General features: G+C 37.3%; 1 protein-coding gene across 1 annotated transcript; it reads left to right on the top strand.

The window, feature by feature from the left end:
- Positions 1–753: 753 nt before the first annotated feature.
- LOC121320056 (tryptophan 5-hydroxylase 2-like) lies at positions 754–23,695 on the top strand. The gene is made up of 11 exons (XM_041258210.1): positions 754–1,065; positions 4,469–4,606; positions 7,073–7,265; positions 9,119–9,219; positions 11,183–11,250; positions 13,119–13,315; positions 15,358–15,493; positions 15,922–16,048; positions 21,021–21,116; positions 21,212–21,345; positions 21,436–23,695. Exons 1-11 carry the CDS (start codon positions 964–966, stop codon positions 21,608–21,610), a joined length of 1,467 nt encoding a protein of 488 aa, XP_041114144.1. The 5' UTR covers positions 754–963; the 3' UTR covers positions 21,611–23,695.
- Positions 23,696–24,011: the final 316 nt, after the last annotated feature.

Genomic DNA, 24,011 nt, shown 5'->3' with positions numbered 1-24,011 from the left:
TATTTATGTCAGCCACAGTTTTAGATCAATTGGATAGACCCAGATGGGTCTGCAAGGTGTTTAAATTGTTCCAGAGCAATGCTGGCTCTTCAGAGATGTGTACACTAAATGTTTTTCTATTTTTTTTGTCCCTGCATGTCTTGCAAAGTGGCTGAGGGATCTACAAGTGGGAGCTCATTAGATTATTGTGCAATTAAATATCAGGTGTAAATAGCTTACCAAAATCTGTGTTACAACACCTGTTTGGGACGCAGAGAACAATTTCAAACAAACAAAAAAAAACATTTTAGAGCTTTGTTGTTAATCTAAATTAGTGTATTTATGCAAAACATGTTATTGCATGGGATATCATGCATGATGCTTCTTTTAGAAGGTGGGTTTTCACAGTGATAATAACAGCACCCTAATGCCAGTTTGTCAGCGGCAAAGGGTGCATTGCACCCATGGGTGCTTAAAATGAATATATCCCCACAGAAACATATAAAATGTAAAAAGCTGAATACAATATAATACAGAATAAATTACACCTTCTGCAATCGAAGACTTTAAAAACCACTGAATTTCAATTAGGGACATTGACAATAATGTTGTATACAGGTACTTTTTCTGTATATGCAGCATGTCCACACATTCAAGCTATTATTATTCATAAACATCAAAATTCACCATCATTAGCATCTAACATCCAAATGGACAAAATGTACCCTTACATTAAATGTGTTTCTCTATAAACCACCAGCAGGCTGATTTCTCAACAAAAGGCATGTCAGGATTATCTTGAATGGGGAGCCTTATCTACATCAGCTGCATCAGCTGGGACAGTATATAAAGAATGAGAGATTCAGGCAGGAGAAAAGAACACCAAGACCCACGGTGCTGAATGAATCGCTAGCATTCAGCCACTTTTTGTTTCTCATACACTAACTATATTTTGTAAGAAACAGATCACTAATTGCATCCACAATGCAACCAGCAATGATGATGTTCTCCAGCAAATACTGGGCAAGAAGAGGATTATCCTTGGATTCTGCTATGTTTGATGAGCACCATTTAGGCAACCAAACAGTGAGTACTTGATTTTGTTTAGTAGTTTATATAAAACAGCATATATATAATATATATATATATATTATATATATATATTATATTATATTATATATATTATATATATATATATATATATAATATATATATAATGCTATTACGATAGAAGCAAATCTATTTTTTATAAATCGACCATAGTAGCTGGTGTTAACAGTTTTCATTTCATGTTTTTTTTTTTTTTTTTTTTTTTTCCTGCCTTTCTAACACCAGGTTAATGTCAGATGGATCACTTGAAGGGTGTTTTTTGAGCAGACACTGTCAGCTCCCCTGCTTACGTGGGGGCATTAATTCCCTCCAGCCTACCAAGTTGTACTTGCCTAAAGCTAGTGTGCGCACATCTGTTACGATCGTGAGCCAGATAAAACGCAGTCTACGACTCTATGAAAAAGTTTCTCTTCACCATTATGCCCAAGACAACCAACAATCTGGATACAAATTAAAAAAAAATCCCACTGTGGTGCTCAGTTAAGATGAGGGATTCAGTGTGTCTTCCAAACCCCCCCTCAAGTGAAGTAAGTGAGCAGTCTGACAATGTTCTACTAACTAGGGCTCTAGGTACTTTCAAGAGGCTGAACATGCTTTCCCCTTGAATTTAAATACCATCCTGCTTTTAGTTATTTTCTAAACTAAGAAAGTTGTTGTTGGCAACCACCAAATTAGGTACAACACTCAGACAAGGACCTCATCTTAGCCTGGACCCTATTCTTTATACTATTTTAAACAGGAAAGCACATCTGTTGCTTCTTTCTTGTTGTTTGGTTTTATAATGAATTTGGTCAAACAAATTAATGGTGACTTGTTACAAAAGTTGCATCTCAAAAAAAAAAAAAAAAAAAGAAAAAAAAACAGTCTGCAAATGAGCCGCTTTTCACCGACAATGACATGGCAAAGGCAAGCACAACAATAAACAAAACCATAATCTTAAACCAAGAAGAAGACACTAGGAAAAATATTAAAGAAAATTAAATCTATGATCTGGCAACTGTTTGTTACACAGTTAAACTAATATATTTTGGAATTCTGGTGTAAGTGTACTACCAGGTTGTATTGTAGACATAAGTATATCTATATATATATATATATATATATATATATATATATATATATATATATAGTATATCATTGTCTCGCTAGGAAGGACCTGCCAAAAAAATGTTACACAAATTAACAGTAATAGGGGACATGGACGGCCAGTTTAATTTCGGTCCACGTCTCAAGTTTTTTACCTCAGTCTGGTCAGACAAGACGTGACGACTCGTCTTCCTTCGTCTTCCGACAGACGAGATCAAGTCTCGTGAGTGCTGACACTCATGACACAAGAAGATTTTCAGGATTTTTTTGTCTTTCTTGTTGTGTTTTTGTTTATGCCAGGTAAACGGCTTAGCCATCCTGCGAGCGAGTCAGAGATCTGCATAAGTGTGTAGTCATTGCTCCTCAAACAAGCTAGGTATTTGTTTTGTTTTTGTTTATTTTTCATTAAGAGTGCATGCAAGAGCTGAACTCCAATTTTGTGACGGGTCTGTGTTTAAGGGGCAAAACGAATTAGATTGAGTGCCGCTCCATTACAATATATATCACTACAATACTTTATCTGTGAAGAAAGATTCTATTATATATAGAGTGCATGCACAGGTAACTTAGTCCATTGGTGAGTAAAGACATACAGTAAACAACTAGGGACATCTTCCTCTGGGTTTGTCTTTCCACACTCATGGATTATTCTTGTGTTGCTCTTTTAGAACCATTGTGTATCTCATCTTGCTCTCTCTCTCTATACACACACACACACACACACACACACACACACACACACACACACACACACACACATATATATATATATATATATATATAGAAAGAAACTGATCAAGATTGTTGGACAAGTGTGATAAAAGTACATTCAATCTCAAAACGTCTTAGAAAACAAACCATTATGAAGGTGATTTGTGGCAATTTGGCTGTTTTCCATGCACTTTTAATGTAATAAAAAATGATTCCACAATAACGTATAATCATATTAGTGGCATCCAAACTGGTAAATATTTTTACGAATTGCTAAATAAACGAATACCTGTGCATCCCTGATAGCTTAAGCTTTTAGTTTTAGATTCTAGTTAAAAATAAAATATGTAATTGCAGTCAATTTGAATCAACATGCTTTAAATAATTGCGCAAATTATAACCTGTTTTGACAACTTTGTACCACCGGTGGCAGCATGAGGACCAGTTTGTATATTGTATGTGATGTTTTGAGTGATTGTTAATTAGTACTGTAAATATTGTGTGTGGTGAAAAAAATGGGCTTGCCAACCAGACATATGTGAATGTGTGTGTTTAAATAAAAATAAGAGGCGACAGAAAACCATGCACCATTTCCAAAGCTTAGAAGCTGGACACATACAAACAGTTTAAAAACTATACCGGATTTTTCATTATTTTAGTGGTTTTTATCAGTGTAACTGTTTTCACATTAAACCAACAAAAAACAACTACCTCTGACTGCTGCACCTTCGCTGCATGTTACAACCACACATACTGCTATTTTCATTGTATTTTTACTTTAGTATAGTAACCCATATGAAAACATGTTATTCTGAAACATTGTTTTACACACACGGTATATATGACATGTTAAATGCATTTTAAACATACACATATACTGTAAATATAAGCATTTATTGTTGGTTACTGCAGTACTTTGCAGTGGATTTTTAGGTTACTAGTACATTCTTTTACACTGCAATTGGAGCTAATGGAAGTTAATAACTCTACCCCCTATATATAATGGAAGCAGGTGCACAGCACTTTAATCCAGGAGGTGCTGCCACACCCACAACACCCCTCGTTCCAGTACCCCTGCATGCGAGCAACTGGACTGAATCCTGCCTTTCAGTTTCATAGTAATGAAATTAGCTTGCAACATATTAAATCATATTGAAAAGGACCTGAGTAACTCAAGAAAGGGTATAGCGTATTGAAGAACAGTAACTTTACCTATATGAAGGCATTCTTTACAAATGTTGCATTCTTTAATACGCCGGTACATTACTTTAAACCAGTGGAAGCATTTAAATATGAAAATTATGTAAGGCGTTTGCAAACTTTTTTCTAAGGTTTTGGGAAAAATGTTATGCCTGCTGCCTCCTGCATCTGTTCCTGCCACTAGCCAGGCTTGACCACAATGCTACCCTTCAACTAACTCTATGGGTTAACATGTTTCTTAAAATGTTCATTTTGTTATGTAGAATTCTGCAGCTTTCATCACTGTTTTAATGGGTGACACATTTAAGCACCAGTGCATATACTGTATGCAAATGTTAATTGTCATGCACACTGTTTCACTTTACTCTCCTATCTATTATAGCAATACAGGAGTGTTTTTAGTAAAATTGAGGAAGCTGGCAAAGTGAAAAGCAAGGCAGCTGATGGTGGGAAAATGGCTGTGGTGTTCTCCCTGAAAAACGAAGTCGGTTGCTTAGTCAAAGCCCTCAGAATCTTTCAGGTTTGTGTTTATTAAATTCATTTTATGGAGGGTGAGAGAGAAAATGGCACCATTCACTGGACAGTAATGTTTTTACATTTTTTAGTTGCCTAAACGCACAAGCATTCCTAAAATTGTAATGCAATTTGTATTCGTTTTGTGTTTAAAAGGCATGGAAGGTCAACAGAAATGTGTCACGTGCTTGTGCTTGTGCTTGATCTGTGAATGCAGATGAGCAGTGATGCGGGTAACACAACTCAAACTCAACACATTCTGTTTGGCCTTTGCATTATAGTAACTGAGCTTCTTTTTTAATTTTTTTTTTAATAAGAGCAAAGATGAGCTGACCATTTTTAAGCACTGAGGGGTAGATGTACTAAAGTGCTGCTGGTGTCACAATAGCTGCAAACGAGTGGGAAGTCTGGGGTGAAATGTACTGAACAAGCACAGTGCTGTTAGCGACTTTTTATGGAACGCTTTGCGGCAGCAGCTTTTCTTTGTGGTTCAATCTTAGATGAATATGCAGTTATGAGCGTTCCTGCATAAATTCACAAAAAGTGGCTGGAGACAGTGCAAATATTTTTTTTTCAAATATTATAATGAGTTGTACTATAGCTGCCGGAAATTGCAACCCTTACAATTGCATCAATTTGTTAGGAACTGTTGAAAGCATGTTTTGAACAGTTGCAATGGTTGCTGGTCCCAGTCTGTTTCTTTTCATGCATTGCCAGTTGTGCTCAATGCAATTTTTTCCCTAAAAGCAAAGTGTACTTACAAACCAAATTTCTGTGACATTTCTGGTTTCTCCAACGTGTTGGGAGCAATAGAATGCACAGGCGCCGCTAACCCCTCCAGCTCATTCTGAACATCTCTATAGGAATAGAAAACTGGACATGGAGTGATTTCAGATATTGAATTACAAGCTAGAATAAAAGCAACAAACAAAATCACAAAAAAATAACAAAACAAAAAACAATATACTACATCTCTCTAGAGAGCAGCACCTTCATGCAATGGGCATGTTGGAGGCTGGACTGGGGCAGCGTACTGTGGCTCGCCACCTTGGGGGCTCACAGCCAGCAATTTCAAGCCTAGTGAGATGATATAACCAGACACACTCTGTCAATGACAGACCACAAACTGGGAGACCAAGAGTCACAACACCTGCCCAAGACTGACAGATCATTTTGCAGCATCTTTGTGGTGTCAATTGATAATCAGCACAATAAAAAGTCACTGCACCAGCTCTAAAACAGAGGTTGTCATTTTTCGATAGCTTCTGGTAATTTTATCCAAATATAAGTGATAAGTTTCTTTTGATTCTCAGTATACAAACTGACATTATACATTTGGCTTATAGGCTACTCATGATAATATGAATTAGTGGTATAATTAAAAAATAAGCTAAAATCATTTAGATGTATATAATGCAGCAACATTATTTATTTTTGTTATCGGAAGCTTACAGGCTAAAGTAAAAGGAAAGTGTGGTGGGTATTAATTTGATTTTACTACTGTACTGTATAGGCGTACTGTACAGGTTTATATTTTTACATACTGTAATGTGTAGCCTACCCAAAACACATTAGTGCTATTTCAGCACAATGATTTATATTTAAAATACATAGAGAACTGTAAATGTATGTGTGTGAGCAATTTTTATTATATATTTTTTAAACCCGACCCCTCCTTATGTCAGAGAAACATATCCAGTTTAATGTGGGGCTGCTGTATGAATAAGAAAAGCTTTTTGATAGAAACACATTTTTTATTTTGGGGTGACAGTGGGGGGGGGGGGGGGGGGGGGCACTATAGAATATGATGGGATTAAACTGCCTTTTATTATTTATTTGAAAAAATGTCGCACGACTTTTGCAAAGGTAGAGATCTCGCTAAGATGACACAACAAATATTTAAATTAGTATATTGCGACGTTCTTTATTAACATATCTTCTCTTAGTATATGTGACAAAATGTATACTTTGAGAATTGTTGCAAATTGCTTTATGTTAGCGCTGCAACTTGCCCATTTCAGTACATTTACCCCTGAACGTTTTCAGCACCTGTCAGATATTTAAATGCGTTTTCCTTAGATTATTTTTTGTAAAGAGGGCCCTGTGCCCTTATAATCTATAATTGGTTAAGCAATTATTTGCATGCTAGTCAGCGCTTTAGCCATGTGTCTTCTTTATGCAAATACACATTTTTTTTTAAATATAAAAAACTACTGGTTCCTTTGTACTTAAATTGAATTGAGCTATGCAAGTAAACTCCAGTAGGATCAATCCTTACACCCTGGCCTTCTTTGCATTTCCATCATTTTGCACCCTTCTATATTTTAACTGTTTTATTTACTAATAAGGCAGCCATAGACTGCTCAAGGTTGTCTGAAAGCAAGCAACACTCTTAATTACTTTTCCAAAAATGTTTCACCTTCATCAATGTACAAGATGTCACTTGTCACCTTTTCTTCACTACGCCTGCTAGGAAAAGCATGTCAATCTTGTTCACATCGAATCGAGAAAGTCCAAGCGGAGAAACTCTGAGGTCGAAATCTACGCCGACTGCGACTGCAGCAAGAAAGAGTTTAACGAGCTGATCCTGGTTCTGAAACTCCACAGCAGCAGCATCACTCTGAACCCTCCTGGCAGCATGTGGACAGAGCAGGAGGAGGAGGGGGGTAAGGGCGCCTTCTCCATTCCAGATTCAGTATTCAAACCCACCCTGTAGCTGTTAGGCAGTGTCTCTGTGGAGCTTTGCTCAGAGATTATACCAGGTCTGACCCCACTCTCAGTCATAAATCAAAGTCTATCAAAGTATTAGAAGATCATCTTTTGACTTCCTCTGTGATGCTTGCTGTACGAGACTCGAGATGTTGCTTAATATTACACCCAACCATAATTTCAACAAGCATTGTATTAAAATCTGACAACACTGTGGTTCATATTTACAATGCCTAAGTCCACAAGAAAATGCATTATTGGTTATTTTCTGGTCTTTCACTTGACTGTCTTTGTACCTGAGACTGCACTTTAACTACCAGGCTTCCGTTGGTCTACTCTGCTCTTCGTTCACTGATTATTTGATTTAATTGTATTTCCAGTCCAAGCTCTAGCCTCCTGCAAGGCTTTTTTTTTTTTTTATAACGCTAGCTAGCACTGTAACCTATAAGCCACTTGTTCCTTTGTACTTTGCTAATTGTTTTCTGCAGGAAGCTTCATTAATGACTTTCTACAGTGTCTTATCTGTAATCAGCTTGCTGTATCATTATGCTATATGCAGTGTCTAATTCCTTTTGGGAAACCTTATGCCTGACAACTACTAGTTATCTACAGAAACTATAGACAGCAGATGTTTGAATCTTTAAATGACCCTGTGGTAGATGGTATTCTTGTCACGGAAATGCACTCAGAGTAATTGATCCTTTTTCCACTTTTCTGCACTGTAATTAATGCTTCTTTACTTTAACAAAGTAGAAAAATGACAGGTGCTTTATTTAAATAGTTGTAGCAACATGTGACGACATATAACGCTATATTTTTCGGAACCCGGCTACTTAATCTTTTTAAGGTCATTAAAAAGTATACAGTTTATACCTCAACTACCCTCTTTCTGGTAATAATTGAACCTCACCAATATAAATCTTACATTTATACTTTCAAGCTAGGAATTTATGTTAAAATATTATTGGTGAATTGTTTTCCACTGTAGAAAATCTTCTTCCTCTTAACTTTCTAGATTGCCTTTATAACTAATAAATTCCGATCGAGTTCTGGAGTTCATTGCGTTCTGTGTTTTATTTGACAGGATTGGATGGTGTTTAAATTCCGATCGAGTTCTGGAGTTCATTGCGTTCTGTGTTTTATTTGACAGGATTGGATGGTGTTTAAATTCCGATCGAGTTCTGGAGTTCATTGTGTTCTGTGTTTTATTTGACAGGATTGGATGGTGTTTAAATTCCGATCGAGTTCTGGAGTTCATTGTGTTCTGTGTTTTATTTGACAGGATTGGATGGTGTTTAAATTCCGATCGAGTTCTGGAGTTCATTGTGTTCTGTGTTTTATTTGACAGGATTGGATGGTGTTTAAATTCCGATCGAGTTCTGGAGTTCATTGTGTTCTGTGTTTTATTTGACAGGATTGGATGGTGTTTAAATTCCGATCGAGTTCTGGAGTTCATTGTGTTCTGTGTTTTATTTGACAGGATTGGATGGTGTTTAAATTCCGATCGAGTTCTGGAGTTCATTGTGTTCTGTGTTTTATTTGACAGGATTGGATGGTGTTTAAATTCCGATCGAGTTCTGGAGTTCATTGTGTTCTGTGTTTTATTTGACAGGATTGGATGGTGTTTAAATTCCGATCGAGTTCTGGAGTTCATTGTGTTCTGTGTTTTATTTGACAGGATTGGATGGTGTTTAAATTCCGATCGAGTTCTGGAGTTCATTGTGTTCTGTGTTTTATTTGACAGGATTGGATGGTGTTTAAATTCCGATCGAGTTCTGGAGTTCATTGTGTTCTGTGTTTTATTTAACAGGATTGGATGGTGTTCCTTGGTTCCCCAGAAAGATCGCAGAGCTGGATCAGTGCTCCCACAGAGTGCTGATGTACGGCTCAGAACTGGATGCCGATCATCCTGTAAGTCACTTTCCTGCCAGTCATCAGTCCTGAGGAGGCTTTTCAGAAGCATTGTATTGGTATAGTTAATAAGCCTGGCCAAAACAACAATAGAGAATCCTACAGAACACACATACTAGGGTTTTAAACTGGTAAGAACCCCCCTTTCTACTTACAATAATTTGGTAACACTTTACATTAAGTGTCTCTAATTATGATGCATTTACTTAGTAGTTACTTTGTAAATACAAAAATACATGTGTACTTGTACAACATTTTTTGCATGGTATAACCCAAATCCTAACCCTATCCCTAACTCTAAACCTAACCCTTTCCTGATAAACTGTGCAATTACATATGTAAATATAAAAAAAAAAGTTAAGTGCATTGTAACTATGCACAGTAACGTTGCAATTATGTGTAAGTGCACATGTATTTACTCTGTAACTAATATGTAAATACACAGTAATTAAAGGCACTTAAAGTAAAGTGTTACACATATTAAAACTAAGGAAGCACATGGGGAAAACTAAGTTACTGGGCAAAAATAATCTGAAATAGTTTGATAAAACATTTCGTTGTAATTGAAAAACAAACTATTGTAGTATTCTGATATTTTCAGCACTTGCTAATTCAAATGACTAAATAGAATACAGTTAAAGTGAATGACCTCAAGGCAGATATACAAAATAAGGCAATTTATTGCTGCATTAAAATTACCTTCAGGTATTTACCACATGCTGTAAAGATTTTGTGAGCCCTCTGTAGTTTTACTGTCAGAATAGCATACTAATTTAAGACAACAGCAAGGCTTCTTGTATGTAAATGATTATGGGACATAAGAAGAGTTTTCCAGCTCTGCTCATGTGGTGTTAGATAGATGAAGGATGCAGTTCTGCTCAGTTCTACCCCGGGACAGCGGTGATACAGAGAATGAAGAACAGGTTATCAAAGCTAAATGAAAAGCTCTGAGAGATGAAGTCATTGCAAACAGCTCCAAGCTGTTTGGAAATGAAGTGTGCTGTGTGGAGGCAAATGGCAAACTTTTAATCCTTGGCGATATCGAAAATGGTTAAAAACTTTCATTCTCATTATCGACTGGGTTTGTTTTAATGATTCCCCGTGGCAATGAAAGTGGTGGCTGCATTGTGAATGAATGGAATGTGAGAGCGCTACAGTAACAGGGCAGCTCTACTTGCAGGCTTGATTGGCTGATGCCCTTTAAGTGCCATCCCACCCCCAGTGTATAATTACAGCATCTAGCAGAACCAACACCTTGCTGCTTTCATGGGGTAAAAATAGACCGTGCTGGAGTTAATTACTGCCATCTTAATCGTTAAAGTATGGGAGGCTGTTACCATGGTAAACTGCAGACTCATTACAAAGTCTTGCCGCTAAGTAGCACACTTTGAAATATTGCAGTGAATATCTGACAGGCTAAACACAGTTATTGTCCTATTAGAAGGCAAATGATTTCCATGTCCCCTGTATTCTGCACTATGAGAGTGACTTGAAACAGAGCAGGATGCAAGAAGGGAGTATGACTCTGTGTCTAATGTATACTTTTTAAGCATTTATTGTTCAGCCCTCTTGCATTTAGTACCGAGTTTCACGTCTTCCCCATCACTGTGTAATCAAAAATTGTATTTGTTTTCCTTGGCTCAATCAAGTGGAGCAGAGGGCTGCACTGTCCAGCAAAATACAGTTATTGGCCATAATAACAAACCTTCCTTTAAAAAAAATGGCATACTGTACATAGCCAATTCAATCCAAAACCTATTGTAATCTTACATGATTAACAACTTGCATTCTCATTATTGACTGGGTTTGTATCTATATATAGCCCTCCCTCTTGTGCTCATTCTTACTAATACAGTATTTTAGTTACACTTTAGTCATTTTAGTTCTACTTTTAGAAATATTGATCATTTCAAATGATCAGTGATGTGACTGTATTGAATGCTACATGTCTCCTTTTTTTCAGGGGTTTAAAGACAACGTTTATCGACAAAGGCGAAAATATTTCGTGGATGTTGCCATGAATTACAAATAGTAAGTACTAAACCTATTTGCCAGTTTTACAGTACATATAGCATAGAGGCCAACACCCTTATCTTGTCTTAATAAACGTGCAAACCATAATGGTTAGTGGACCTAAACATGTTGAACAAATCGTCTGTTAAATGTGTAAAGGGTGCATTTGGGATTTTGGGATGACTTTCGTCCTCTCTGTGTTGGCCTGTGTTTTATCTAATTCCGATGACAGCATTACGATGCCTGCATAAGCACCACAATAGATTCTGATCAGGGCTTGGTCAATGCTTAAAGGGAATTAAGCAGAGCTGCAGAAACAATTTTGGGAGCTCAGAAGGGATGAGACATTAAACAGAGATTCTATCCACGCCGCAGACCTCAAACATTCAGGCCTCATTCTAAGAGAATCTGGGTGTCTGGCATGATTGCTAGACTTGCTTGAATTAAATGACACTTTAAAATACAGTGTTGCTTGTATAATCATAACAAAAAATGTTTAATCTCCAGGTTATTCCCCAAAAAAGATTTCTACTTCAATCAATAAATATACACCTAATACACCTAACATAACGGAGGACAGAATAGTTAGTACAGGCTTGATAAGTGAATGCGGTTTTAGAGGCAGCTTGAAAATAAAATGCTTTTAGGTAACACTTACACATAATTACAATGTTGTTATGCATAGTTACAATGTACTTAATGTATAAATCTTTTTTTGCACAATATAACCCTAACCTTAATCCTAATCCTATCCCTAACCCTTTTCTGATACAATTGTGTACTTACACATCATGCAAAATATTTACACATTAAGTACTGTACATTATAACTATGCATAATAACATTGTAATTATGTGTACATGGTACATAATAATTAGAGACACTATCTAAAGCGTTATCATATTTTATAATTGAGTAAAACAAGGAAAAAAACCCTTATATATACAAACATCTCTGTGTGAAACATCTAGCTGCCTTTCATTGAAATCTTATGTAAACTACTGCAAGAAAGACCCCATTACAAGAGTAGCTGTGGTGCCCTAGATGACTGGGACATGGCTGCGTTATTCATACAACAATCCTTTTAATTAAAATGTTTACAGAAATTAATTAACGAGATGTAGCTGCTGCTGCCAAACAAAGAACGGTGAAAAACCAACCGAAGATAGCTCTGTAGGGTGCTTTGTATGGTTATCAAAGCTGGTACTTTCACTTCCACAGATGTACAGATTTTACTGTTTAAAGAATCACAAAAATTAGGAAAGGACTTTTGTTAGAAACATCAAGCAATAGTGGTAGATTACTAAAAGGCCCATTATTAAAATCGACTGAAGTATACTGTGTGTGGTAAAGCACAGTAAACCATGTTTAAGCACTGATGAGTACTGTGTGGTACTGTAAATCCCACATCTTAGCAGCAACATCAAAACCATGCTTAGGTGAAAAGTTACTGTACAGTGATTTTTAAACCACGTTAATGGAAGTTAATTGCACAGGCTGACCCTAACTTGACCTACTTGGATCATGAACATCGCCAATTAATCATTTGCGCATTAAAAATTGATCATAATATGGCTATCAAACTTTCAATTTGTTAATAAATAAGTAGCTATGTCCAGAAGACATACCAGATACCCTCATGAGACCTTTGAAAGGTATATTCAGATGAGCCAGAGCTTGCTGGAGGGCATAACACAGTCGGCATTTGTGCTTCAAGAGAATGGAAAACATCCCGTCAGTAGGATAAACTCGGCTCAGTTTAGAACAATCCCAGAGGAATTTCTGTTGGGGAGTTGAAACCACTGAACCGCACCAAAGTATTGAATTGTAGCTGTTTAAGCAAATGCTGCATTCCAGCAGTACATCTTTTCTTCTGTTCTCTCTAGTGGGCAGCCCATTCCCCGTATCGAGTACATGGAAGAGGAAGTGAAGACCTGGGGCATAGTGTTCAGAGAGTTGACAAGGCTTTATCCCACTCATGCCTGCCGGGAATATCTCAAGAACCTTCCTTTACTGATGAAACACTGTGGGTACAGGGAAGACAATGTACCACAGCTTGAGGATGTTTCTAAATTCCTGAAAGGTATGTCTTGTAGCCCTGTCATTTATGAATAGGAAGTCTGCAAGATAAATAAGGCACTCAAACCTAAAAAAATTTAAAAATCTGGTAGTTCCTTTCAATGCCCTATACTTGCCACAATAGATTGCTTATAACGATGACCATTGAATGAGATTGAAAAGTCCTCAGTCAACCATAGTGCCATTTACTGTAAGTACAGTATGGTAGGGTTCAAACCCAATGAAGTCCACATTTTTGGATATATTAATTACTATATAACAAATACTGGAAACTTAAAAAAAGGTTACTAATACTGAGGTGGCAGACACAGCAACCCAGGGCATAATAATTCCAGTTGCAAGGGTGACATTGTATGGGATGTGCAACAATTTTAACCTATCTTTGGTTCAAGAATCTAAATATTTTGGATTGTGTTCAATTCTGAAAATGTGATTAACTTCATTTTATGTGCAGTGTGAGCTTTAGGAAAGTAGGCAATGATTACATCTTGTTGAAGGGACACCATTCCCGGCGTCTCATTGGCTTAACCACAAAAACAATCCTGCATAATACAACCCCCCCCTCCCCTTATTCGGTAAGATTTGCCCTTCAGCTCCGAGCACACTCTTAGTAATCACCTCAAAATTAAACCTGACAGTTGAATATCTGAGGGATAATTGCCAGTTTGAGAAGCTGTTTAAAAATGCGGTGGATGAAGTGGACGGTTGAGCATGGGGACTATACGATTAAAATGACTCGTGTGGGTTGAGATTTTGATGCTCTCTCTTTCTTTCTCAAATGTCACAAGCTGTCATTTTGGAGTTACACTGTGGAGAATGAAGCATACTACATGGGTTTCATGGTTGACCACTGTAGAACCAATAATACTGGTTAATAAAGAGCTGGTGATACACTTTTACCTGAACACATTTTGGTGAGAGTAAAAATATTCAGATTTTGGTATTCCACAATGTGTCATACTCTCAGTTTCTTTGAAAATACCGGCATACTGAGGTTACCATTCACTATTTACTACATGCGTCTCTTACAAGGATGTAACGCCACACATTTACAACATATATGTAATCGTAAAACATCCTCAGCCCGGGGGCCAGTAGATTGAATTAGAAATGACCCTTTCAACACAAGTGCCAGAAATTTAAAATAACTTGTGTGCTGCTATTGAGATGGTCTCAATCCGTCATGTAAAACATAAAGACGCTCTGATAATCCAATAAGTGAGGCACGTTACGTTTGATGAAGATATGGATTTCCTATCCTGGTCGCTCGTAGTTCTGCAGTTCAGTTGATATGGTACAGTGAATTTTATACTTTATATCATGTTAATATTGCAGCAAATTCTGTGAAAATCTTAAGAATTGAAAAGTATGAGCCTTGGCAGTAGTATTATCCTGTGTTATTGAAATGTAGGGTGGTAGATATGGATGAACGTGAATGAGTCCTGGGCTTCATTACTGACCAGTGTTGTGTGAAACCTTTACGTTGTGAATCCAATACTAACACACCCATCGATCAACAGAACACTGTCCTCGAAACCACAAATAAGACTGGCTCTGGAACCTGCAGGTGCTGGCCCCCGTTAAACACAGAGGTTTTTATTTATTTTCTGTTTTATCATTATTATTCCGCATGGTAAAGACGTACGGCTTTTCTTACTATGATAACATACATTAAATCATTGAAAATAATCCGATCACAGGCATTTCTGTGCCTCCGAAGACTGCATTCCTGTTCCTAACACTATAGTTCTCCTGTAATTACTCTTGGTAGAAGCTGTTTGTAAGTTTGTGTAGATGCTTACTACAGACAGTTTGATGAACGCCTTTACATTTTGTAATAGAAATACATAATAGACATTTACCCCAAGCCATACTCAACTGAGCATTCCTTGGCACTGCATGTTCAAAATTGTTCCATATGTTTTTTTTGTGTTTTTTTTTTTTTTTTTGCCATGGTGACCAAATCCCATTTGAAAGGGCCAGAGCAGTGGCTGTAATATGATTGGAATCACAAAGTATCACAGCAGGATGTCACTCTCTTTTCAGAAAGATCTGGTTTCACAGTCAGGCCTGTGGCAGGATACCTGTCACCCAGGGATTTCTTAGCTGGATTGGCCTACCGAGTGTTCAACTGTACACAGTACATACGCCACGGCACGGACCCCCTCTACACCCCTGAACCGTAAGTGTCTGGCCTTAACAGAGACCACCTCATGGCAGGTACATTGTATTATATAGATGCGTGTGCTGACATGCATTGGCTAATTGCTAAACTAGATGTGTTTTTACAGAGTAGTTATATAGTAGATACATGTGTACTTACACATAAGTATAATGTTATTATGCATAGTTACAGAGTACTTAATGTGTACATCTTTAGGGATTGGGGTTAGGTTTAGAGCTACATTTTGGTGGCTTAGGGTTAAGTTTAGAATTAGGTTTATTTAGAGTTAGAATCATGCAAAAAAATATGACACACATTAAATACATTGTAACTATGCATAATTACATTGTAATTATGTGTAAGTACACAAATATTTACTAAGTAACTACTATGTAAATACACAGCAGTTAAAGATACAATGTAAAAATTGCTGCTCCTTGTTTTAGGGACACATGCCACGAGCTGCTGGGACACATGCCTCTCCTTGCCGATCCAAAGTTTGCCCAGTTTTCACAGGAGATCGGACTAGCCTCGCTGGGAGCCTCCGATGAAGATGTTCAGAAACTAGCAACAGTGAGTCTGTTATCTGTCTAATATAGAACAGCACATTCATCCAGGGCTTGACAGTGTTCTATCGATAGAATGTTCTGACCGGCAATATAAATTCTAAAGAGAGGAAAACTGTCCTTATTTGTCTGTGACAGACCGGACACTGTCTGAGAGATAATCTTAGCCTTACATTAAGAAAACATGTGAAGTCTAATTTCATAAAACACAGCATATCATATTTTTTTTCATACCATCCCGCTCTGGTCAGTGGATCGTTCCGTTTGTACAGGTTTTTGTATGGTATCTGTTCCCTGCTAAGAGGCAGGCATGCTTTCTGCAACCATGCACAGATTCAGCAATGATGCCCCTTCTCACCATTATTGGACTCTTCGAATGCCACTGCTGTGAGGTATTAATAAGATTGTTACCTTGCAGGATAAAGTGCAACATAGTTTAATATTTACAACCCCCCCCATCCACCCCACCTACCCCACACCAGTACAGTACATGGATAAAAATGATAAAAAGGCTGCGGATGTGAATAACTCAATATTTTATAGTGCAGCACATCCTCCCAAGTCCACAAACTCCTAATTTTTAAACTTTGATATACACTCTGGATTACTGATGGAGGGTTAGGGATTACTATGCATCATGCACTAAGGATAGATATGAGGAATTAATGTCTGCAAAATGAATCCTGAAAAAAATGGAACTATCCATCACAGATCCTGCACCTTTTGTCAGTACTGCAGTATTTACTGTGAAAACTTAACAATGCAAAGTCTGTGTGTGTGTGTGTGTGTGTGTGTGCTGTTAACTAGAACTGTGACCTTACAGCTATTCTTGGATAATTATATTATAGCAATGATTACATCTAACAAACATGTAGAATAGTTAATACTACTACTAAGGCTATTGATAATAATACCAACACAAATACTACTAAATACTTTTGTTGCATACCTTTCATCATTTATCATATCAGATTCAGCCAAATATTAATCTCACCAAATAACACACACTGCCTCTCATAATGATATGCATAATGAGCTGTTTTGATCAATTGTGATGTGGCAGGTGAGAGAGAGAACACTGTTACAAGGGCATTCTTATATAATAAACATGCTACACGTCCTTCATTTCACAAAGTATCAGATGCAAAGGAGTTATCTAGTAATATAGTCCCAACCTTGGCAGTGACCTCTTCGTCTTGAAAGTAACCCTAATTAATGACTGCACATTGCGGATCATGACGAGAGCCAGGTTTAGGTGATTGATGCTCTTGTGAGCCTTGATGTTGTTTTAAGGTTTTTTTTTTTTTTATAACCTTTATCACTATTACAGCTAAAGGCTTGTAAATCAAGTTGTATTTATTGGAACCTTTAGCAAAACAGTAAATTTCAGTGTCGGCAAGAAGGTGATGAAAACCATGTGGATCGTGTGATGTGAGCCTCGTAGTTTGGATCGCTTGATGTAAACTTCAGCGTTGCCCAATTCATGGATTCATAAACATTTCAAGAAACACAAAAATGTAAAAATCATATATTTGGTTGGATCAAATTGATGCATCAATGCTTTTTAATGAAACTGCTAATTGAAGCTCTCTCTCTCTCTCTCTCTCTCTCTCTCTCTCTCTCTCTCTCTCTCTCTATATATATATATATATATCACTTTGGAGTATTCTAATAAGCTAGACAGCTAAGTTGTTTACCAGCTAACAAAACACACAGTTTTGGACAACTATAAAATACACACAGTACCTTTTGTATTACAATTGAGCACACCTTCAATCAGGCTCCTTCACACAGCAGCAGCCCCGAAGAGACTGCTTGCTCTCTTTAAATACCCTACACCTGGCTCTAATTTACAATGGTAGCCAGATGCAGGTGATAATTAACTAATAAAAAAAGTGCACTGCCCACTCGATATATCTCAGGCGTCGGGGTCCAAAATTAATCTGCTATATATCGAGGGCCGCGATATCGTGAGAGACCCATAGAAAAACAATTAGGCTATCAAATAAATACTGCACAACCACTCCCTCTTTACAAATAAACCCAAAACACAGCAGGTCCCATAAATTGGCTTGATGCTTGTTCAAGTAGGTTCAAATAGCAGAGTTTTTGAATTCATAATCAAATTTAAATCATTAGGAAGCCGAGATCGGGAATATTGGTTACGGTTTCTTTTTAAAGCCAATGAGTGCCGGCTTGCTTATTAGCTGTGTCAAGTTATATTTGATATGATATTTTGACATCCATTTGAAATTTGAAATTTATGTAGATAAATTGGTCAGTAGAAAGAATCGCATCAGAACTCAAAACAAATCACCCTTTTGAGACACCTTGTGGCAGAGCAAAGCTCTGACCTTTTTAAATTGGCAGGGATGGGGTTAATTTCCCCTCCCTGCCTGGCTTTATTATGTTCAGGTGGCTGGGGTTGATTAGTTGATTAGGTTAATTAACGATCAATCAGCGCCCAGCCACCTGACATAAAAGGAGGCCTCTGCTTCTCATTTGGGAAGAAGGAGCTGAGGAAGCAGGTTGGTGGTTTGTTTGTTTGTTTGTTTGTTTGTATGTTTGAAAGTTTGAATCCAGTGAAGGCATCGCCCAGCCTGGAAATTGTTCTTTTTGCTTTTTGTCTTGCTTTATTTGTGTTTAAATTCCTTTATTTTGGCCCTTGTGCCTTTTTATTTTTGTATCTATTTATAATAAAAGTATATTTTTTTGAACTGCAGTCTGTATCTGGGCCTCTATCCACTCACCAGCCTGCCACACACCTCTTTGACCTGTTTTGCTTTTTGGAGGCCAGTACTCATTCTGTGCACATTAGTTTTATTTTAGGGTTCTTTAAGCATGAAACAAGCTATGGGAATAATGAATCTATTATCCAGTTCTAATGAAGTGGCCTGGGAGAGGACCAGTCTAGTGGATTGCATTGACCCTGGTGTGGGGCATGTTCTCCTATTATACCCCGGTGTGGGGCATGTTCTCCTGGAATACCCCGGTGTGGGGCATGTTCTCCTGGAATACCCTGGTGTGGGGCATATTCTCCTGGTATACCCTGGTGTGGGGCATGTTCTCCTGGAATACCCTGGTGTGGGGCATGTTCTCCTGGTATACCCTGGTGTGGGGCATGTTCTCCTGGTATACCCAAGTCATTTGCTTACTCAGAAGAGCTGAACAAGTGCTGTAGTTTACTTGAAATGCACTTCCAACTGGTGGCAAAGCTTCATTCTAGAGGATAAAGGCACTGGCATGTACTCTAGTCTATGAAAATGTAACAGGCTAAGCAACTGGGTTGTACTTTATAGGGGTGCGCGCGATAATACTGATATACTGGTATATTGCAATATTCATCAGGCAATACAATAACAGGCATTTGAACAACAATACCGGTATTTTTGGTTGAACTGATTCAGGGAAACATCTACTGGAAAATGCCGGCTATTACTTCCCGAGACAATCATTTCCTGAGAGAGCTCGTAATGAGAGCAGTGCTAACACAAAAGAAAATATGGTAGAAGCACACCGAGATTTTGAGCTGCTTAAATTCTGCAAAGCAAAGTCATATGCGGAATCATTTTCAAATAAAACAAATATAAAAAGGATGGCTATATAATATCAAACATTGCTCTATGTTGTTTATGCAAGGCTGAAGTGAAATATGCTGACCGTACCACCAACTTTGTATACGGTAGTGTAATCCTACAGTAGTCCTACATCTTAAAGTACCGGAACACCAATTAAAATATTAATTATTTTTCAAACAAATGATATGAATTCACATTTTACTTGTACACTGAACTCGAGGTAACGTTAATAGGTAATGCATGTGTTTCACATGAAACTTTTAGCATAGTCCCCCTTGATCAGTGCTGAAAGATTGTCAGTTTTCCAGACAAATGTGGCTTGTTTTGAAAGTATCTGGAAGGTAAATGTTGTCTTTGGTGGTTTGGTTATTTTTGGACTATTTTTATCATGCATGTTTTTTTCTATTCCTTTCGATTTATGAGGTAATCTCCAGCATAGAGCTTCAATCACATTGATACCTTGTGTAGTATATCACATCCTGCCCCTGTCTTCAATCACATCGATGCCCTGTATAGTATATCACATCCTCCCCCTGTCTTCAATCACCATCGATGCCCTGTATAGTATATCACATCCTCCCCCTGTCTTCAATCACATCGATGCCCTGTATAGTATATCACATCCTCCCCCTGTCTTCAATCACATCGATGTCCTGTATAGTATATCACATCCTCCCCCTGTCTTCAATCACATCGATGCCCTGTATAGTATATCACATCCTCCCCCTGTCTTCAATCACATCGATGCCCTGTATAGTATATCACATCCTCCCACCACAACATCTTTTTTTTTCTGGAACTCTGCATCCAATAAAATTACAAATTACACAAATGCTCAGTTATTTTTTATTCGTCACAAATTTAAGAACTGTATCAGTGCATTTTTAATAGTTTTTACATTTATTTTTAAAGTCTTTCTGCCGACAGTTCTGGACAATGATGTAATTTTACACTATATTCTGAATATCTTTTTTTTTCCCCTGGACCTACCGCATTTGATCTTTAATAAAAAAAACAGCGGTTAATTTTAAATAAATGTCTCACTTATTTGTGCTTTTGTAATACATATTACATGTGCTTCAGAGGATCCAACAAAAATGTATTGCTGGGCATTTCTAATACTTTAAATTCCATGAAAATGACAAAAAGCACAGTTTATTTAGATTTATTTTGGCAGCAGAAGATCAACATCAGCATCATTTAGCATTCAATGTATCGCAATATATCACAATATTGTCTTCAGTATTGCAATACAGATCTTCAGTCCCAATACCCACCCTTAGTATTTTGTGAACACAGATACACTTCACTATTCTGGTAAAGGGAAAATGTGAAATTCAAATATTCCACGGTCTGACATTATTTTGGAGTGAAGACCATTGTCTTTCTTTTTGTTTTCAGTGCTATTTCTTCACCATAGAGTTTGGACTTTGCAAACAAGAAGGGCAGCTCCGGGCCTATGGGGCAGGACTGCTGTCTTCTATTGGAGAGCTGAAGGTATACAATGGCTTTGTTGGCCTCAAACCAGTTCATTTGCACACTGAACCAGACATGCAATGATGTGAACGCTGTTTTACTTGTTGTCTTTGCAGCACGCGCTCTCTGATAAGGCAAGTGTAAAGCCGTTTGACCCTAGAACCACATGCAATCAGGAGTGTCTGATTACAACTTTCCAAGAAGTCTATTTTGTTTCTGAAAGTTTCGAAGAAGCCAAAGACAAGATGAGGTGATTTGTTTGAGCTTGGTGGAAATGATTTATAAATGTTATGACTTGTTTTTATAACTGAATGACATCTTTATTGATTTTTTTTTCCAGGGAATTTGCAAAAACAATCAAACGTCCATTCTCAGTGTATTTTAACCCTTACACTCAAAGTGTGGAAATGTTGAAAGACACCAGAAGCATTGAGAATGTTGTCCAGGACTTGAGAAGTGACCTCAACACCGTGTGTGATGCTTTAAGTAAAATGAACAAATACTTAGGAATTTGAGTTCCATAGTGTTGTGTGTCTGTCTATTCAGATGTAACACTTGAATATCATTCTGATTCTTTCAATGTACAAGCTGGCATTCAAACACACACACACACACACACACACACACACACACACACACACACACACACACACACAGTGCAGTGCAAACATTGCAGATGTACACTACAACTGTAGCTTTAACTGCTCTTAAAGCATTGTGTATATTCATACCAAAGGTCTGAGCTAAAACACTCATCCAAAAGGGGAATTTGGAAGTCATTTTCCCTTTATTTTTATGGGACAATAGACTATTTTCATCTGTAACACGTTATAAAACAGAACATTCGTTCAAGTGATACACATTGATTCTTGTTTGGTGTAGTGTTAGGGTTGTGGCATGCTTCAGTAGAGCTATAACAATACCCTTGGGTTACACTGTGTCATTGTCATATATTCTGCTTCTCATAATGGAATGATGTGGTAGCTGTGGCGGGGTGACACATGATTTGCACATCATTGTAGACACTGGTGCCAGTTTCAATGTTGAGAGGTTCCATACGTCATCTGGTAGAAAAAAAATAAGAAGCCATGTCTGTCTGATGTGTTTTAAATGATACATTATGCTATGATGGTATTATTTATGGTACTGTGTATAACCCTTCTTGAACCAGGGTTCGAAGTATAACTGCTAAATATTGTAATAAAATCATACCACATTCTGCAGTATTTGTCTTGGTGTGCTATATAAAAGTAGATAAGAAGAGTTTAGTAAAATTACATTGTGGAACTCTGTGTATTGGTTCTGACAATTCATTACATAGACTGCAAAGGCGTATTGTGCAGCCTAATCAGAAACTACTGTCTCCAGTTTACAAAGGAATCAACCTAGACATGTTAATATTGCCCCTTGTACAACTTCACCCTGTTACATTTACATGGCATTTTTGCAGTTTTCCACGATTTTACGATGTATTTACCAAGGTTTACCATGGTTTGCCATTTTTAAAAATATGTTTTACCATACCTCTCTGGGCTTTACAAGAGCCTATGTTTTACCACACTTTCACTATGCTTCATTGCACTTCGCTATGCTTTTACAGCTGTAAACTTTTATTACTGCTCCCAAACACCTTGATGCATCCATGTTTTAGAGGGATCAGCAGTTCACAGCATGTTGGTTTGATATGTATGGGACTGCTGATGGTGGCCTTAATGTTTTACTGCCCAGGGTATGTTCCCATAAATATTTATTGCCCATTTTCTGAATGTCAAATAATTTGGACACTGGGAAGCAAAGGGTTAATATTGAATAATACTGGAGGTAGTTTTATATTACTGTGAACAGGAGAAAATCAGACCTGTAAATTGCCTTAATTAAAGCAATGTTTTACTGTAACTTGACATTATACTGTACATGCAGCAGTGCTGTAAATTGGTTCAGATGGATACACACTGTAGGCTCGAAGAAGAGTCTTGGCAAGGGGCTTTACTGCTTTAGCGGGTTGTCTTACTTCATATACCACTGACAATAGCAGTCTGAAAAGAAATTCCGCCATTCATTTCCATTTTAAACCCTTTCCCAACCACTGTGCAGTTCTCATTTGTTATTTCAAACCGTCAGATCTTCTCTCTACCTGGATTTAGAGCAGTGGAGCCTCATTCTGCTCCACAAACCCAGAATTAAGTGAGGGTTTTTATTCTCGCATGCATACTTAATCTGATCAGGGAGAAAATCGTGTGTGACCTGAATGCGAGATTTTCATTAGCACATGGTAAAGTCCAAGTGTCTTATTAAGCCCATGTTGAAAATATCCTCTCTAGCCTGTTATTGTTTTCTGTTAAATTATATTACAATTAAAATAAAAACACTTTTTTTTTATTCCCTGGGCTATTGCATCATTTGAAAATGCCATTTATTTGTGAAAGAATGATACCTGTTTGGTTCACAGAGATATGCAGATGGAAGAGATGAAACTAATAGCTGAATTTCTTTGATTGTTTTAATTGTTTAATTGTTTCTTCTTTGTTGGACAAAACAACCTCATCATAACCTTGTCAGATTTGTACTCCACACTTTTCACTATAAAGCCATGAATTGTGATTGCCTTTTTAATTGCTTCCCTGCACTGTATGGTTGTAGAAAGTGATGAGTCTATTACAACACCAAGCTATTTCTGGTAACACTTTACATTAAATTTCTCTAATTACTCTGTATTTACATAGTATTTACTTAGTAAATAAATGTGTACTTACACAATTCTACTATATATATATATATATATATATATATATATATATATGTATATATATGTGTGTGTGTGTGTGTGTGTGTGTGCGTGTGTGTGTGTGTGTGTGCGTGTGCGTGTGCGTGTGCGTGTGCGTGCGCGTGCGCGTGCGCGTGCGTGTGCGTGTGCGT

This window comes from Polyodon spathula, chromosome 8 (assembly GCF_017654505.1).
Source record: "Polyodon spathula isolate WHYD16114869_AA chromosome 8, ASM1765450v1, whole genome shotgun sequence".
Classification (NCBI taxonomy): Eukaryota; Metazoa; Chordata; class Actinopteri; order Acipenseriformes; family Polyodontidae; genus Polyodon; species Polyodon spathula.
This window is presented reverse-complemented; position numbering and strand designations above follow the sequence as displayed.